General features: G+C 45.2%; 1 protein-coding gene across 1 annotated transcript in view; it reads right to left on the bottom strand.

Moving 5' to 3' along the window:
- Positions 1 to 1,324: 1,324 nt before the first annotated feature.
- The window catches only part of DLGAP3 (DLG associated protein 3), a 57,156-nt gene continuing 38,678 nt past the window's right edge, over positions 1,325 to 19,802 (bottom strand). Inside the window, exons 6-10 of the mRNA XM_061596402.1 lie at positions 12,629 to 12,714; positions 7,415 to 7,839; positions 5,551 to 5,642; positions 5,017 to 5,160; positions 1,325 to 1,543 (exon numbers count right to left, since the gene is read on the bottom strand). Of these exons, the coding sequence (XP_061452386.1) occupies positions 1,325 to 1,543; positions 5,017 to 5,160; positions 5,551 to 5,642; positions 7,415 to 7,839; positions 12,629 to 12,714 (966 nt within the window). The remainder of the gene's footprint in view (positions 1,544 to 5,016; positions 5,161 to 5,550; positions 5,643 to 7,414; positions 7,840 to 12,628; positions 12,715 to 19,802) is intronic.

The raw sequence follows: 19,802 nt of genomic DNA, 5'->3' as shown, positions 1-19,802 counted from the left end.
TCGTTCTAGGGCCTACTCTCAGGTTACTAGTGGGTGAGGGGGAGGCCCATCAGGCCTAGCCGATGCCCCTTGTGAACTGAAGGTGCACCTTAGATCACTTCCCAGAATTCTTTGGGATGTGCAAAGGCTCCATAGCAGGCAGGCCAGCATGAAGCGTTCCCTGAAGGAAGGACGCTTTGAAAGCACTGCTCTGGGCCAAAACTATTGTTCTTTTAGCTTTTTTCTCAGACAATTTGGCTTCTCAAAGATCCTTCCTCATAGCTGCAGCTCTCCCTTGACTCTCTAGCTTGCTTTTCAGTATCCTCCTTCGAACTGTGGTACCCAGCACTCCAAATGAGGCTCCCTAACACGCTGAGCAGAGTGGAATTACAACTTCCGGAGTCTTGGGAGTCACTTCCTGCTGATGCAATGTAATGAGTCATCGGTGATTTGAGCTGCGCCATCACCAAAGGGTACAGCCAATGCTGTTTTTTTTAGAAAAGGATCTCTTGTCAGGAGCATTGGTTTCCAAGACTCATTAAGTTATATATGCACCACTTCTCACAAAACCAGGTCCACCAATTGCTTGTCCACCAGCAGACCTTCAACCAAAGTTCTGGGGCTGATGGAAAAGGTGGAAGTCACCCCTCCATCTATCTCCCTTGCTTGATCCAATTGTGTGTGAATATATATGTATGTGGTGGTGGTGGTGGGGAGATCTTTCTATGTTTTGTGCGTGTCGGGTGTTGAGAATCAGGCTGCTGAGATGGGAAGGGACAGGGTCTCCTGAGGAGACGAGAAGGCTCTCGCCATCAGAAACACAGCTGTGGTCTCAGGCAGTTTCTGCCCTTCAGTTATATTAAGAGAAGTACATATACATATATATTTATAATATAAATATTGGTGGGCCTCGAACCCATGGATGGGGAGTGACGGGGTTGTTGATGGGGGCCCCGAGCCTGCAGGACAGTGAGAAAAGCTCATGTATTGGGTAGGTGGGTGGTGGCAGTGGAAATGCCCATCAATGGAGCAAGGGGAAAAGGTTATAAGAAGAAAATCAGAGGAGTAGAAGGGGGAAAGGTGCTGGTCCGGACGGTGGTGAAGGCTGGTCACCGCCACATCTTACTAAGAGCGATGATGAGCGAAGGAGCCAGAACCCTAGTTTTCACATCTGTCTGGCATCAGGTTCATGGATTGCAGAAATTTTGTTTTTTTTAAAAAATTAGAGATTGTGGCGAGGCCTAGAATTGCTCTCCCTGGAGAGATGGTGGGACGCAGCCCGCAGGTCACAGTGGTGCTGTGTCTTCTGCACATATGGGATGGTTAGAAAAGTCACCCCCTGCCTTCACAGTCTGGTCTGGGCCTCAGGGATATAGATCTCAATGCTGTCTGCACTTTCGGTGGCTGAGCTCTGGCGGAAAGAGGCAGCCCTCTTGGCTGCCAGGAGCCTCTTGCGGGCCTCCTGCCTCTGCCGGTCTACGGAGTCCAGGGACCGGTCCTTCACTGGGTGGAGCCGGGAGCGTGGCGGCTTCTTTGGTATTGGCGGAGGCACCTTCTTTTCCTCCTGCCATAGAAGACAGAGAGAGTGTGTTAGTGGGGAAGATAAGGGGGTGGCAGTGGTGGTGGAAGCAATGGCGAAAGGTCCCTCTCTCCCCTCTCTTCACTGGACTCTAATTCCCAGAGTTCCCTGGGTGACAGGTAGGGATGGAGGAATGATGGCTATGCTCTGCTTCCATAGTTGGAAGTAGTGTGCTCCTCAGTACCAGTTGCTGGAAACTGCAGGAGGGGAGAATGCTCTTGTGCCTAGGTCCTGCTTGCAGACTTCCCCTGCGCATCTGGCTGGTCACTGTGACAGCAGGATGCTGGACTAGATGGGCCTGCTTTGGCCTGATCCAGTAGCCAGACTCTTCTGATGTTATTACATCAGTTTTGGTTTCTCTCCTAATGTATGCATTTTTACAAGGCCCTCGCATAATGCATTTTTGTACATTATCTCCACTAATATATGCATACTAATGTACAGTTTACCCTAGTATGTGCATTTTTGTACAAGTTTCATTTATTTATTTATTAGATTTATATCCTGCCCTTCCTTCCAGGAGGAGCCCAGGGCAGCTTTAATCATGTAACCACCTCTTATTCAGGCTAAACATACCCAGTTATTTCCACCATTCCTCACAGGACTTGGTGTCCAGACCCCTCACAAAGAAGGCCACACTGTTCTAATGAATTTGGGGAGTGGGGTATGGATTTGCAGCTAGTGAAGTGTGTGCGTTTGGGGGAAATTGGGGTTTGCACATGTAGGCCCCATTCTGCACTATTTATGCATTTAAAGCAGTAATGTACCACTTTAAACAGTCATGGCTTCTCCCAAAGAATCCTGGGAACTGTGGTGTGAGGTGCCGAGCAGTGGAGACTGGTGGCTCTGATGTTGCAGAATACACCTGTGAGAAACGCAAACATAAAACAGCCACCAGTGTGGAGAGGCCCTGTGAGTGCGTGTGTCTATGTGGAGCGCGTGCAAGTGTCTGCAAGAAGGGAACAAAAGCTTCGGGAACAACATTTAAATAAATAAACCGGAAATAGCTTTTCAGCCAAGGCTGGAGCTGCTTCCTGCCTGTTAATTCAGAGGGAAAAGAGAGCTTTGTTGTTCTGCAATTTTTCTTTTTGAAAAGAACAAAGGTTCGTTAAAAATGGTCAATTATTTCGCTTTGGCCAGCAACGCAGCTCTAGAGCCGCAGGGAGAGAGGAAAACAGCTGTGAGCGCTTTATCCAAATCTTTCATCCCTCTTTCCTGCCTGCCTGTCAAATCTCACAGGTCACCTGAGAGAAGGAAGGACGAGGCAGGGAGGTGGGTGGGAAGGAGGAGAAAACAGCAGCCAAGGAGATGAGCCTCTTTTTGCCCTGAAACTGGCCCATCCCTGGACAATGCCTCCAGGGGTAAAGAATGGCCCCCTTGCTACCCCAGTGTCCTCACACTGCACAGAGCACAGGAGGAGAGTAACAGTAGGAGAGCTGGTGTCCCTGCCTCTTCTAGGTGAAGGCACCACACAAGGGGTGCGTCAGATTTGGCACTGCAGGATTCGAACCCTGTAGATCAGGCCCTTGCTTTCTGCACCCTTGGGGTTGCTGGTTTGAGGAGGAGGCTGCACACCATTCCATCTGGGAGTTTCCCATAATCCCTCTGGACTGGGAAGCCAGCAGTGGTTCTGGAGGGCTGATAGGATGCTTCCGAAGAATGCAGTGCAAGGCTGGAGAATCATTTTCAGCCTGAGGGCCCCATTCTTTTCTGGGCAACCTTCCGGGGACCACATGCCGGGGCGGGTGAGGCCAGAGGCAAAAGTGGGCAGAGCGACAAATGTAACTTTTACTTTTGTACCATAGGCTGGTTTCTATACACTCACCCTTTTGTGCCCCCCATCCAGGCAACCAAAAGGCACGACCAGAGTTCAAGGACATATCGTAGCCAACCAAAAACACTCAAGGAAGGTGGTGTAATGCAGGTCTGGTGAGGGATGCAGCCTAGGGAGGGTGGTGGTGGTGGGCCAGCTAGAGAGGTCGGGGAGTCGCTTTTCACCCCCGGGCCTGAAGTCCATTCCCACATGATATATTCCTGTATTTATTGAACTCATATCTCGCCCTTCCTTGCGTCGACAAACATATCAGCAAAAACAATTGAACCAGAAAAAGAAAAGCATTCTAAAAACAATTTAAAATGTTGCCAAAAAAAAAAAAGCGGTTGAAGACTTGCTGCCTTATCTAGGCCTGGAAGTCAGCACTGGGCATCCTTGGTTAAGCTCCTCTTTCTTTTTTCTGGCCTGGCACCATTGTTTTAATCTCACCATTGTTTTAATCTCCCACGGTGCATCCTGACCTGGAGTACTGTGGGACTTAAAAGGGCAGCTGGCAGTGACGGCTGGTGGCTCCATGTCAGTGAGGCAGGGGAATCCGCTCTGGGTTTTAGTCCACACTTTCAAGGAGCTGCCCAAGGTGCATCTCCTTGAAAGTGCAGACTGAAGCCTGTAGTGACTTCACTGCGCTACTGATATTGGAGCCACCAGCCTCCACTGACACTATGTGATGGCATAGTGTGATACGGAGGGGGCTTCTGCAGTGAGGGGTGAGGAAAAACAACTGATGGGACAGATGTTGCCATTTTTGCTTGGGTAAGATTTGCCCCTCCACCCGTTTCCCCCCTGTGAAAAATAAGCTACATTCCACACACCCTCCCTTTTCACTCCCTGCAAACAGAATGGCAAAAATGGAAGAATGGAATTTTGACTCAGTTCTAATTAGGGATGGACAAATCTGTCAATTTTGGCTTCGCTAAGTTTCCCAAATTTCTTTAGGGTTAGTTATTTCTCCACATCAGTTTGTAATTTGTTTTTTCTTTAATCCTCATGAGGATTCATCAGCATTTTAGTGTGAATTTCTCCTAATATGCCTGTTTGTTGGCAATTTTGCCTTACATGTGTTTGCACAGCGATTTCCCATAATGCAATGCATTTTTGTATGCTGCTGCTAATATATGCATTTTAATTTATTAATTGATTAATTGATTTATATCCCACCCTTCCTCCCAGCAGGAGCCCAAATTTAAACACACTCTTTACCCTACTATATGCATTTTTGTACTCATTACGGGGCTAGAGAACTGCATCGCAAAAGTCAGAGACGTGAAAATTTCAAATGGCTGTGTTTTGGTATGCGGATTGTGTCAGAAAGTGCAAATTAGGCAAGTTCACTTTAATATGTGAATTGAATTTAACTTCTGCCCCATTCCTAGTCCTAATTCTGGGCAACTTTTTATCAAGGGATCCTCCCTCTGAGCCTTTGTGGTTCTGGCTCCGAGACAACCTGATCTCAGCCCACATCCACTATGCACCTTTTCTTGTTACAGAATTTCAGCAACTGGAGGGCAGATTTATTTTTATATTTATTTAACTGGAACATCCAAGGGTAAAGAGCCTTGCTTATTACATGGGCTGGGAGCCACCTGCTTCTCTCATTATCTTCTTTCCATGTTTTCTCTCTCACCTTGGGCTCGGTGAGCTTCCATCCATTGGCTTTGAGCTGGTGAAGTTCAGTGAACTTCATGCTGACATCCTCGATGGAAAGCTGCAGGAGGTCCCAGAATCCGGCCAGGTCCTGGAAAGTGGGCACGGGGAAAGCATTGGGGTCCTGCCAGAAAGGAGAAGGAAGGAAAGGAACAGGTGGAGCTGAAGTCAAAGGCTTCCTTTGTAATGCCAAGTTAAATTGTATTTCCTTGAGATATGTGGAATCCAGCAATTGCCCATTAATGCCCTAAATGGAGCCTAAATAAGGGGTTGAAACTGCTTAATAATATACTTTTATATGACATAGGCATATACCATGGTAATAAGCTTATTAATAATGGATGTGTAAAAATGGATGATGTCACCTGATGAAAGCACCTTGGACAGCTCCTTGAAGGTTTGGACTTAAACCTGGAGCAGGTTCACTACCCCACTAACATCAGAGCACCAGCCTCCACTGCTGGAAGGGCATTTAAAAATAATAATAATCAAGGCATACACGAGATTCTCTCACCATGTTCTGCTGACAGAGTCGATAAAACTGCTGGACTTTCTGAGACATCAGGAGCTGGGCACTGCCCACTGCACTACGGATCTTCTCTAGGACTGAGGAGATACATAGAGAAAATGAGAAGGTCAGTAGTGAATCATCCCAAAGCCTGCCCAAGATGGGAGAATCTTTTATGGTTCCCAGAGTCTGAAGACCACAGTGTGACATTAACAGTCTTTGCATTCAATATGTGGTTTTTTTTTAATGCATACTATCAGCTGATGGGTGGGGTGACAATTATCAGACTGGATTATTACAATGTGCTTTATGTGGGGCTGCCCTTGAAGATGAGTCGGAATCTGTCCAAAATGTGGCAGGGATTCCATTTAGAAAGAACTCACATAAACCCTGTTTATAAACAGCTGCATTGGTTGCCTGTTGGTTTCCAGGCCCAGTTCAAGGTGCTCACATTAGTGCTTAATGCCCTAAATGACTTAGGTCCCAAATATCTGAAAGACCGCCTCCTTCCCTACAGACCGTCTCAGGTGTTGAGGTCACCAGAGGGGGCCCTCTTGGAGTTCTGCTGCCCTCAGAAGCTCAGGGGAGAGGGCTTTCTCTGTTGCAGTCCTAAATTGTGTAATCCCCTTTTCACAGAGGTGTGCCTGGCACCTTCATTATCCAGTTTTGACAACTGAGATGGATATTTTTGGGGACCCACTTATTCCTGTGATTAAATGTTGTATTTTAAATTGTTGTGATCCGCCCTGGGACCTTAGGGTGAAAGGCATGTCAATAATAATAATAACAACAATCATCATCATCACCACCACCATAACCATAACCATAATCATAGTAATGGCATCAGTCAGAGAGGGGGACTTGAATCCTTTCCTCCCCTACTATGTCTTCCTCAGAAGCTGGTATTTGCATAGGGAGGAAAGTTCCTTAATTTGGCTCCAATAGGGGAGGACTTTGCATTTATGCCCTGCTCGTGGGCTTCCCCAAATCATCTAATCGGCTAATGTGGGATGCAGGATGCTGGACTACATAGACCTTTGGTGTAATCCAGTGGGGCACTTTCTATGTCCTTATGACAACAAAATTCTGTTCATATAAATCACATATTCCAGCTAAGGATGGATAAAACTGTCTATTTTGGTTTCTCTGCGTTTCTCATGTTTGTAATCTTAAGTTCAGTCCCCAGAGTTCCACATCAGTTTGTATTTTTTTTTAAAAAAGTCCTTGTAAAAACAGATCAGCATTTCAGTTTACATGTCTCTTAATTTGCATATTTTTATGCAATTATTTATACATATTTCCCACACATGTTATTTCCACAAATGCATGTCTTTTTATGCATACTTTCCCCTAGTATACACTTTTTTAAAACACACTTCATCATAACATCTGAAGAAGTGTGAATTTTGCAGAATAGCTGTGTTTTGGCTTGCATGTTGTTTTGAGAAGTGCAAAGTGCTTTTGTTTGCCTCCCTGGGCTCCTACTGGGAGAAAGGGTAGGATATTAATCAATCAATCAATCAATCAATCAATCAAATAAATAAATAAATAAGGCGAGCTCGCCTTAAAATGTGAACCAGACCGAATTTCTCCCCCATCCCTAATGCCAACTCACATTCCATCATATGTCCCAATCCTTTATAGCAAGCAAAAATTTCTCCCTGACATGCTAGCTTTTAGATAATAACGCGGGGGAGCATTTTGCAGTCTGAAAAACGATACAGTCCGGAAATAGCTCCTTCAGACAGAACCACAATTGTGTCACTTGGCTCTCAATCCAGCTATACCTGGCAGACTGTACTGGTTTCCAGAAGGAAGCCGGCAGCCCCAGAGCGCATCCCCCAGCCCACAAAGCCTCAGAGAGACTCACTCTCTTCCGGCAGATCATAATCTTCGGCCTCCAGTTCCATCTGCTGGCACCAGCCTTCCATCTTCTCCACCTCTGCTTGCAGGAGCTTGATGAACCATTCGCCGTCCCGGTGGCAAGGCGAGGCTCGGCCGGAATCGGGCAGGCTGCGCGATCCCCTGTCCATCCAAGAATCCTGGCGTGGGACTTCCACGGTGTCGTACTGCATCTGGTAGTCTTCCCGGTAGGCCCACTGGCCTTGCGTATGCACCGTCTTGTACACTGAGTATTGCCGAGAGGAGTCTGGCTCCGAGGAGTGCCGCTGGAAAGAGCGCCCAAACTGAAGGGCCTTGTCCTCTGTCACCACTGTCAGCCCTGCCAGCCCCTCCAGTTCCAGGTCAGCCTGCACGCCGGCCGTCACGCTGTTGGACCGTTTGAACCGAGCCCGCCTGGGATAAGGAGGAGAGTGGGTTACACGAGGTGTATAAAACCAAACAGCTCTGCAGAGAGAGTGAACAGGTCTGACTGCTGGACATTGTGCAATACTGACTCAAACTGTTGGCCCATGCCACTCACTATCTCTGTCTGGAGGCTGCTGCAGGTGCAGAATGCTGCCGCTGGGTTGCTAAATAGGACAGTGAGAAGGGACCCTATTATATTGATCCCTATAACTCTGCACTGGCTGGCTATTAGCCACCGGGCCCAATTAAAGGTATTAGTGCTGGTGCACAAGGCTCTATATCAGGTGCAGGGAAGCTTTGGCCCTCCAGATGTTGCTGAACTACAACTCCCATCACCCCTGGCCATTAGCCATGTTTGCTGCAGCTGATGGAAGTTGTAGTTCAGGAACATCTGGAGGGCCAAAGGTCACCCATGCATGCCCCATATGAGCTGGGACCCAAGTTCTTAAAGGAGTGTCCCCTTCCAGGCTTTAAGGTCTGCAGGGAAACAGCATGGGGCAGGGCTTTTTCGGTGGCGGCTCCCCACTTATGAAACTCCCTCCCAACTGAGATTAGACCATCCCTGATGTTGCTGATGTTTCAGCATCATTTGAAAACACTTATTTCATCAGGCATTTACTGGCCAGCTGTGGATCTTAATGGAATGAGTTTCTTGTCTCGCTGCTCTTTCTCTCTCTCTCTGTGATTGTTTAACAGCTGGGCTGCAATTGGAAGTAGGGCAGAATGTTAAGTATAATGAATAATAAATAAATATATTAATAAATGAATAGTGCCTACATCAGAGGTGGCCAATAAGGCACCCTCTGGGTGTTGTTGGACTACAACTTCCAGCCTCTCTGACTACTGGCCATGCTGGCTGGGGCTGATGAGTGCTGGAGTCCAGCAACATCTGGAAGGCACCATGTTGTCTAGCCCTGGTCTTCACCGACTGTCAGTGGTTCCTCGGGTTTTACATGGGAACTTTTCCCAGCCGTGTCTGGACATGCAGAACCTGGGACCTTCCCCATGCAACCATGTGCTCTTCCACTGAGCTGTGGCCCTTTCCCTTGAATCAGATCCATCTAGCTCAGTATTGCCTACACTGACTGGCAGCAGCTTTCCAAGGACGCAGGCAGTACCCAGCCGAGAACCCAGCCCTTCTTGGAGATACTGGGAACACAGGAGGAACATACTGAGTCAGACCTTTGGTCCATCTAGCTCAGTATTGTCTACACTGACTGGCAGCAGCTCTACAGGGCTTTAGGCAAGGTCTCTCCCAGCCCTACGTGGAGATGTAGGGATTAAACCTGGGATTTCCTGCTTGCAAGGCAGGTGCTATACCACTGAGGTCCGGCCCCTTCCCTAAAGGGAATTGAACGTAGGTCAGTCAGTCTGGGAATGACCCCTGGCTGCAAACTTTAACCAGTCGGAAGGGAAGGAGAAAGGAGGAAAGGGTGTAGGTGGAGGCATCAGTGGCAGTGAACAAGGGAGGGAAGAAGCAGGTGGATGGTGAAGGGTGAGCCAGTGTTGAGGTCTGTTCCTTCTATTGCAAAAGTGGCTTCATGACATGATGGTGGATATATAGGGTGAATATAGGAATAAGTCAGGCCATTGGTCCATCTAGCTCAGTTTTGTCTACACTGGCTGGCAGTGGCTCTCCGGGGGTCACAGATAGGGGTCTTTCCCAGACCATTGCAGAGATGCTGGGAACGTGAGACCTGCAAAGCAGGCTCTCTACCTCTGAGATACGGCTCTTTCCCAAACCAATGAATCCTCTTTTTATACCCCACCTGGCTACATCAGCCTCCCTCAACCTAGTGCCCTCCAGATGTTTTGCACTACAACTCCCATCAGCCCCAGCTAGTGTTGGGAGTTGTGGGCCCCAAACATCTGGAGGGCACCATGCTGGGAGAAGCTGATCTGCATCCCAAAAGAAAGTCTTCAGTATTTGCAAGAAGGAAGCCAAATGGAAGCAGCTAGGCTTAATTTGCACCCAGGCTCAGCCCTGGACTACCCTGAGAAGACGAACAAACGAGTTGTGGAAAGTAGTGTATCCTCCAACACTGGTGAATACCGAAAGCGTCCATAGATGAGATTCAGAAGCAGGGCTTTTCACACATGTGAGATGGTGGCTTAAGAGATGTTCGAACCCTGGCTCCACTTGTTCCAGAAAGCAAACCGCTGGGGATGAGGGAGGGAACTCAGGATCTGACAAGCTACCAGCAAGCAGCAGCATGTTCCTCTGATGCCCCCTCCTTTCTGTTCACTGGCCTGTTTCTATGGCAACCAGCACTGGATAGATGCTGAAGGACCAGAGAGAGAGAGTGAGCAGCAGAGGATGTTCCAGACAGTCCCTCACTGAATGAAGATATTGGACAGCTACATGGTGATCGCCTCACATGCTCTACAATTCAAGGGTCCGGGCAGTGAACTGCAGGGAAATAACTGAGGATTGCAGCATGCTGGACATCTTGGAGAGACTAGCATGCATGCAAGTATACACACATATGCGTGAGCACACTGATAACACAGGAAGCTGTCTTATAGTCTGACCATTGGTCCATCTTGCTTAGCGTGGTCTACACTGGCTAGCCGGAGCTCTCCAGGATTTCAGTTGGGGAACATGCCTAGTCCTACCTGGAGGACTGAGCCTGAGACTTCCTGTATGCAAAAGAGATGCTCTGCTACTGAGTCAGGATATTGGCCCATCCAGTTCAGTATTGTTGATGCTAACTAGCAGTGGCTCTTCAGAGTGTCAGACAAGTGCATGTGCTCTGTGACCGCGCGATGGCATTTCCCTTGATAGCTTTTCATTCGGTATTGTCTACATTGGGGTGGGGAACATGTGGCTCCAGATTCCATCAGCCTCAGCTAGCATAGCCAAAGGAGTGGGAAGACGGAGGCTGCAGTCAATTAACATCCCTGATCTACACACTGATTGGCAGCAGCTCTTTGGGGTTTTCTCCCAGTGCTCCCGAGAGATGCTGAGGACCGAACCTGGAACCTTCTGCATGCAAAGCCTGTGCTCTGCGATTGAGTATAAGGCTGCTTGATTGTTTGGGGACATGCCATAGCTCAGTGGCAGAGCTTCCGCTTTGCATGCAAAAAGTCCCCGGTTCAATCCCCAGCATCTCCAGGTAGGGCTGGGAATGTCTCTGGCTGAAAACCTTGCAGAGCTGCTACAAGTCAGTGTAGATAGTCCTGAGCCAGATGGACCAATGGTCTGACTCAGTATAAGGCAGCATCCTAGGTTTCTATAAATGTGATGGGCAGCCACATGGAGGACGGCCGAAAGTCCCTCCCAGGCTGGCCTTCCATGGAACTGGTGCAACACTTTGATGAGCTTGTTGTGCCGATTATTCTGTGGCAAATAGCTTCACTGTGTGGTACTGGAATGAAATAACTCTTGAATTCACACTAATTTTCTCATATTTGGAGAAAGGCCGAGAGCTCAGGAAAGGGTCTGGTTCTGAGCCAGGGACTGCAAGGAACGGCTCAGCTCCAGAATTTGTCTGGAAAGCCAGGCCACATATCTGGAACATGTGAAGAGGCAATACAGGAGAGTTCATCTGAGCATGTGCAAAGGGGCTTTCCCTCACAAACAGGCATCTGCAGCCAGGCCCCATGCGTAAGGGGTTAGCAACAAACATTTCCAAGTCCAGGAATGACCCTCTTAGGAGGCCTTGAGCCCTGCAACTATTCTGTTGAGAAATTGTGTTTCTTTGTGATGGAGTGCATGTGTCCATGGGATCAGGTAAGGTGCCCAAGAAGGTCTTTGCTAGAGAGACCTTGAAGAGCTGCTGCCATTTACCGCTGACTGTATTGGACTAGATCAGGAGCGGGGAATTTGTGGCCATGCAGGTGTCATTGGGCTCCATCTCCCATCATCGCCACCCAGCATAGTTGATGGTCAGGGATGATGGGAGTTGTAGTCCGACAACATCTGGAGGGCCACAGGTTTCCTACACCTGGGCTAGCGAGGCTACTCGTCTGATTCTGTATCTACATAGGGCTGTGTGGGCTACCTTGCACTGAAAAAGCAAAGCCAAATAGCCCAAATTCTACACCTAGAAAAGCTGGATTCTGCGACCCATAGACATTATACAAAGTAAGCACATCTGCATAATTGCTTCTTATTTTTCACATTTTATTCAGCTCCTGGCTGCAAGTCAATGGTCGGTGGGTGGGTGCAGAAATACGGTGGGCTGCTTAAGCTCCGCCTCCTATCCTCTGGTAATATTGTTCCACAATTCTGATTGGTTGTGGAAATTTCAGATGAACATCTACCACAAGGACTAGAATTTTGCTTCCCCCTCCCTCCACGTGAAAGCTGAGACTCTTAGTAAGCTTAACTCTGTACTCATTTTTACATTCTGTGTGTTTTTCTCCCCCTGCACTTGTCCAGAATCGCAGCATACATTGAGCCCTGAGTATAAAGCAATTTATCCTGCTTAATATGCCCTTCAGTTGTAGTTGGGTACATGTGGCACTTGTGTTTTACAGAAGTGGATAGCTTGGCAATAGGGCATGCCATGAGTCATCTGTTTGGGCGCTGCCAGCCTTGCATGGGCATTTTCTACTACCTGGCACTTCTGTGTCTTTGTGCCCCTTTGCTTTATGAGCTGGGAAGGTAATCTCTGGGCAAATCTTTGTGCTGTGAATGTTGATTTGGGGGCAAGGGCGGATGGCAACCGCTCTTGCTCCATGACACCTGTCCACAGATTGCAAAAGCTGCTGCTCCTGGTGGTGGTGGTGGCGGCGGACACAAATGCAGAGAGAAATGTTTAAGCAGCAGTACCTTTTATCTTCTTCTACTTGCACCCCGATGGAGTGGAACTCTCGGCGACTTCTGCTCTCTGTGTCTGAATCAGATATGGTTTCCACCTTTGGGAAGGAGACAGAGATGGGGATGGGGGGGAAGCAAAATGGGGGAAAGATAAATTGATAAAATGGGAAAGGAAGGAAGGAAGGAATGAGGGAGGAAGGGAGGGATCCAGAATATGGTATCAATTATTTTGAATTGATAAATGGAAAAAGTGAGAGGAAGAGGGATTGATAAGCAGAGAAAATAATAAAAAAAGGAAGGAGAGAAGAATAAGTGTAAGAATAAAATGAAGCGAGTACAAAATAACAAAAGAGAGGGAAAGATCAGTAGGTAAGTGTAAAAGTGAAAACCACAGAAAGAGTGAAAGAACAAATATGCAGAGAGAGAGAGAGAGAGAGAGAGAGAGAGAGAGAGAGAGAGAGAGATGATGGGCAGATTAAGCAGGTGAAATATTTTTATTGTTATTTATTAATTTATTATTATTATTAATAAAAATTGGATAGACAAGTGGAGGATTTTTTTAAATTCATAAAAAAGAATGAATGAACAAAGTACACAAATGAAAGAAAAATGGGGCATATCAGTAGAAGAGAATAATAGGCTCCAAAAGAAAGAACAAGAGAGAAAAGGGATAGAGGAAAAAAATCAGAAAGAAGGAAAAAAATCAAGAAGGATGACCATCGTCAGACAAGAAATGATATTTAAGCAGAAAAAAAGAGAGCAAAAAAGAAAGATTTGTAGCCTTGAGCATTGGGAGAGAGGGAGCTGTGAGGACAGAGGGCTTGCAAAACAGGCAGGTTCATGTTAAATTACCATCACAAGATGCAAATGGAAATCCAGATGCATGATATAAGCAGAGATCAAGCACTATGGAATCCTTGTCCTCTCCTTTCATCCTTTCTTCCCCAGGGATCAGTGAAGGCTGGCCCACTGGGGCACAGCCCTCCCAATGAGAACATCAAGCAATTTTAAAATATCTCTCTCCCCCGCAAACCCCCCCTCTAAGCCACACTCCTTGTTCCACACACATTTTATACTTCTATTTGAACTCAGAGAAGCTCTGCAAATATTTATGTCAAACTACTGTTCTCTGGGAAATCAGATTCTTGTTCTCTGGCCAATCAGCTCTCTGTACCACTTTGTGGCTGTTGTTATGTACCTTCAAGTCACTTATGACTTATGAAGACCCCATGAATCAGTGACCTCCAAGAACATCTGTAATAAACCACCCTGTTCAGAGCTTGTAAGTTCAGGTCTGTGGCTTCCTTTATGGAATCAATCCATCTCTTGTTTGGCCTCTTTTTCTACTTCCTTCTGTTTTTCCCAGCAGTATTGTCTTTTCTAGTGAATCATGTATTCTCATTATGTGTCCAAAGTATGATAACCTCAGTTTTATCATGTTAGCTTCTAGTGAACAGGGTGGTTCATGACAGATGCTTTTGGAGATCACTGATTCATAGGGTCACTATAAGTCATAGTCGACTTGAAGGCACATATAAACAACAACAATTTGTTCTAGCACCCAATTATTTGTCTTTTTCGCAGTCCATGGTATCTGTAAATTTCTCCTCCAACACCACATTTCAAGTGAGTTGATTTTTCTCTTATCTGTTTTTTTCACTGCCTTTCTACAGCAAACAGGAAACTATTTAATTTGCATTTATTTTTTGGAATGAATGGGGAAACAGTTCACAGGAGAAACTTCAGCCTGCCTCTGTAAGTGTGCTTTGCTGCAACAACTTGTTTGCTCTCAGGACTGGGGTGGGGAGTAAGTGAGTGAGGGTTTTTTAAATTAGTTTTCGTTAACAGCGAGAGAGCAACAGTGAACAGTGTGAGTCTCTTTCTACACCAAAGATTTGTGTTTTTAAAAATTTCTTAAGCTATTTGCATTTATTTTTGTGAATGGGCTTGTGGTCTGTAGTCTGTGTCTCTGCATTTAATGGACTGTTGGGATGGGGTAGCTGGTGAAGGTGTGTTATTTTTCAATTTCCCTGCAGGCACACCTTCCATATGCTTTTAGGATGTGTGTGGCTGCCTTTCCTCTAGGTTTGTTTGCCCAAGAGAGCTGTTGGAAAAGTGGGGGGAGGTGGTGGATCATTGTTCTAGTGCAGTTTTTGTTCCCTTTCCTGATGCTGCGATCCTAATCCCATTTACCAGGCAGTAAGTCCCTTTGGACATACTTCTGAGTAGATCTGGTGAGGATTACACTATGAACTGGTGACTTGCCCAACTAAAAACCGTGGTGTTCTATTCAGATTTCTGCATCAGTAAAGTTTGCAGTGAAGTCTTATATATGAAAACTAAGTTTGAGAGTTGGTAACTGGCCCAAAGCAGGAAGTGAGCAAAAACAATGAGTTAAGTGAATTTGAAATGCTAAACTGCATCTGCTCAGAGTATATTTTTGTTGCCCGTGAAAGCTTATACCATAATAAATTTGTTAGTCTTGAAAGATAGCACAAGACTTATTTTGTGGTTCCTTATTCTGTGAGTTCTAGGAGAGGGGCCCCCTCTTTTGCAAACTGCACCAGGGCCTCTTTTTTTGGTTGGGGTTTTTCATGATATCAAACCTGCACCCTACCCATCCCTCAGTTCAAAATCAGGAATAAGCAGGCTGAAAATAGTGGTTTTAATTTTTTTGATTATTTCTTATTTATCAGTGTTACATTTATATCCACGTCACCTTTCTTCCAAGGAGCTCAAAGGTGGCATTCATAGGTCTCTTTCCCCCCATGTTTTCCCATGGGCTCCTGCTGGGAGGAAGGGTGGGATATAAATCAATCAATCAACCAATCAATCAACCAATTAATTAATCAATCAAAATAAATAAATAAATGTTACCCTCACAACAACCCAGTGGGGTAGGTTAGGCTGAGAAACAGTGACTGGCCTTAGGTCACACAGTGACTTTCCTTACTGAGTGGTGACTTTTCTAACCGGGTGGTTAGATTTTAGTGTCATTGTTGGAATTTTAAGGCTCTAATGTGAATTGTATGTTTTTATGTTGTGCGTCGCCCAGTGTGGCTGGACAACCAGCCAGATAGGTGACAAATAAATAAATAAATAAATAAATGTATGTATGTACGTATGGGCTTCCTTGTTAACAGTCTTGTATGGCACCTTTCAGACTAACCAGTTTCAGGCTGCAATCTTGTACATACTTACCAGGGAGCAATCCCCATGGAATTCAGTGGGGGCTTACCTTTGAGTAATCTATGTTATTGTGGCATGAATTCACACTAGAAATTGTGAAAGCAGGGACCCCTTCTCAACCAAGATTAGACGCTGGAGTGTTAAATATTGATAAAACGGCAACCCTCTAGGTTCAGCACCTTGGACAGCTCCTTGCAAGTTCGAACTAAAACTCAGAGCTGATTCACTGCCCCACTGACATCATGGCCATCAGCCTTCACTGCCCATTGGATGCAAATGTGTGTCTTTTGCATAAACACACACATCTGAGTCCTCTAATGCAGACCAGCAGCTGAGGAAGAGGACTCAGAGGAGGAGGGTGGGGAGTGATTAAGCAGCACAGCCCACTTGATGAAGCCCTCCCTCACTGCCCCTGGATGTGTCTGGACCTGGTAAGATGGGAGAACCAAAACCTGTCTCTTCCCACCCTACTGGGGATGAGGGGACTCAGCCTGCTGTAACAGCGTGGGAGTGTTCAGATGAGGGGGCACACCTGTCAATGACCCCTGGGGACAGGTGACACATTGAAAGAAGGGAGGAGACTAGCCCCTCCAGGAGGAGTGCTCATCTTCAAGCCAGGACTTCTCATAAGTAACTGAGCTTTCTCCCCCTCTGCTTAAAAACTTGCCGGGTAGGTGGGGGAACATCTTGGAACAACACTGCTGTTTCCTGTGCAGCCTTGGAATTCTTGTTACTGATCTTGGACTTGTGTATCCTGACACTTGACCACGCTCATTCCTGCTCACCTTTTGCCTTGTAAGCAGGGGTGTAGTCATCTGGGGGGTCCTAAACCTCTCATGTTTTGGGGAGCAGGGTACCAGCAGGGTCCCTATGTCTCTAGCATCCTAGGAGCCAATCAGCATGAAAGGAGAGTGTGTTAGCCAACAAAAAGGGTCTTCTAACATGCTTCCTTGTCCTTTCTTGCTGATTGGAGCTAATCAGAGGCTAAATATCCTCCCTTTCAACCTTATTGGCTCCTAGAGGCATCTGTTGTTGGGGGAGAAGGCATTTACAAGATTCTCATCCTCAACTTAGCAGCAAAAAAGGACGTATGTCTGTGACTATCATGAAGGGACCCTGCACTTCTGAATTTGCCGCGACACTTCTGCTGGTAAGAGCTCCTGGACTGCCTTGGCTTCTGAGTCTGTATACTGTTAATCTGCTCTGCTCTAATAAAGTATCACTTTCTTACTTATAAATAAGTGCTCCTGCTGTCGTGTTTTGGGTGAGAGCCAGAACACCCAGACATAGACACACATGCTTGCATGCCTTATTTTTAAACTGATTTTAAATCCCAAAAGAGGCAGACTCCTCCACAGAATCGTTGTGGGTGGTGATACCATGCCCCAGGAGGGACTTAATACTGGGAACGATCTATCGTCCCCCTGATCAAAATGCTCAGGGAGACCTTGAGATGAGATATGAAATTGAGGAAGCATCCAAACTAGGAAATGTGGTAGTAATGGGTGACTTCAACTACCCGGATGTAGACTGGCCGCATATGTGTTCCAGTCATGACAAAGAAGCAAAGTTTCTAGATATTCTAAATGACTATTCCCTAGACCAGTTGGTCATGGAACCGACCAGAGGGACGGCAACCCTGGACTTAATCCTCAGTGGGGACAGGGACCTGGTGCGAGATGTAAGTGTTGTTGAACCGATTGGGAGCAGTGACCACAGTGCTATTAAATGAAACATACATGTAACTGGCCAATTGCCAAGAAAATCCAACACGGTCACATTTGACTTCAAAAGAGGAAACTTCACAAAAATGAGGGGATTGGTAAAAAGAAAGCTGAAAAACAAAGTCCAGAGGGTCACATCACTCAAAAATGCTTGGAAGTTGTTTAAAAACACTATATTAGAAGCTCAACTGGAGTGCATACCGCAGATCAGAAAAGGTACCGCCAGGGCCAAGAAGATGCCAGCATGGTTAACAAGCAAAGTCAAGACTTCCGGGAAGGGTGACTTAGCCTGTGCCTGCTTTTGAGACGGGCTCCTGCCTCAAAAGAAGCTTATTCAGATATATCAGTCAGTTTTTTCTTTTTTTTTTGACTGATTAAACTTCTCCCGGGTAGGGAGAAACGAAGAGATTAACCTCAAAGCCTATTTTTGTTGGGACGACCAGATCTCATTAATTTATGGGACGAGGTCCAGCCGACGAAGGTGGGACGGATTTTCAACAGCAAGCTCTATCTGTTAAAGCGAACGTTCATCTTATCTTCTAAGAGAGAACGCACTAACAGGCAAGCACCCTTCTTTCTATATTTTTCTTTTACTTGACTTAAATTGTTGCTGTTTAAAAGAGATTTGCCAGATTGATCAGTTTTTGACATCTCACTGGGGAGCCATAACTTCTCTCTGCTACGCACTAATTAATAGCTTATCTCTGTTTTTGTTGCAAAAAGCTGTCCTGGATTTGCATTCTAAAGATATACACAGAAGAGGGATTTCTATTCCAGATTTTTATTTTGAAAAATATTATACTGTTTTGAGACTACTCTCTTTTTGGTCTATTTTATTTTGACGAATCTGTTTCTTGACGATTGCCATTAATTGTTTCGATCCTGGGAACTGCATTTTGTTTACTTAACTATTGGAGAGATAAGGCTGTCTGCTCTGTTTATACTGTGATGTCACCAAGTTTGGAGTATTAACCCAATTGTTGCTGAAATAAGAAGTGGTTTTCCTATATTTTTCTTTTAAAATGGCAATTAAGAAAGTGGCTGAAAATCTGGAAATAACTATGTTTCAGAAAATAATGGATGAGATTGAGATAATGAAAATTGAATTGAGTAAAATGAAGCAGGAGATTAAAGATATAAGGGTCCCTGTGAGAGAGGTGACCCTGGAAGGGGTCCCTGTGAGACAGGAGACCCCGGAGATTGGAACAGGGGTCCCTGTGAGAGAGGTGACCCTGGAGACTGGAATAGGGGTCCCTGTGAGAGAGGAGATCCCGGAGATTGGAACCAACGTGGAACAGGAACAAGATTTGGAGTCTATGGACTTTAGAAATAAAATCTATTGTTTGGAACTCAATGTTATCTCTGAAGAAATGAATGAAGATTCTAGAGATAAAGTTATCAATGGCATGGATAATCTTCTGGACTGGAATGATGTGATGGAGCCCAATATAGAGAAAATCTATGGAATTAACTGCAGCCATGTGACAATGGAAAAACTTTTAAGAGATGACCCAGTGTATTTTGAAAAAAAGAACAGAGATATGATTTTACAGCAGTATTTCAGCAACTTATTCAGAATGGATGGCAAGAAAATATTTGGGATAGAGGTAATCCCCATCAGACTCTTACTATATGACTATGGCTTTGACAGCAAGATTATTATGGAATACTGATAATGGAAGATTGGATATTGAAATTACTGGACTTAACAAGACTACTGAAGATGGAAGATGGAAAATGGAACTAATAGAGATAATAGAACAATGGCTACTGAAATTATTGAACCTAACAGATTCTGATGTGATGGATTAATTGAAATGTTTATTTTGACTATGGTTATGACAATAAGATTATCATAATTAGTAATGAGATGGATTAATCGATATGCTTATCTGGAAAAAAAAATTGATAGATATATTTCTTAAAGAATTGAAACCTCTCTTTGACTTTTTGTGGAAAGAATAAAGTAATGTTTATGAGATTTGATGATTAAGTAAGATAACTACTGGAGGAAAGTGATTTTATAATATGACTTAAGAGACAGGATTGTTATATATTATAGACTTATAACTGATTTGATCTTTGACAAATGGGAAGTCAATATTTTACTCTTTATTTTTTATTTTTGTTTTTTTTTTCTTTTTTTCTTTTTGTTTAACTATTTTTGATTTTGTTTTTTGTCTTTGAATGTTTTATGATTTTGTCTTGTATGTTTTATGAAAATCTGAATAAAAATTATTGAAAAAAAAAAAAAAAAAAAAAAACAAGCAAAG

The sequence above is a fragment of the Rhineura floridana genome, chromosome 15, assembly GCF_030035675.1.
Source record: "Rhineura floridana isolate rRhiFlo1 chromosome 15, rRhiFlo1.hap2, whole genome shotgun sequence".
Lineage (NCBI taxonomy): Eukaryota > Metazoa > Chordata > Lepidosauria > Squamata > Rhineuridae > Rhineura > Rhineura floridana.
This window is presented reverse-complemented; position numbering and strand designations above follow the sequence as displayed.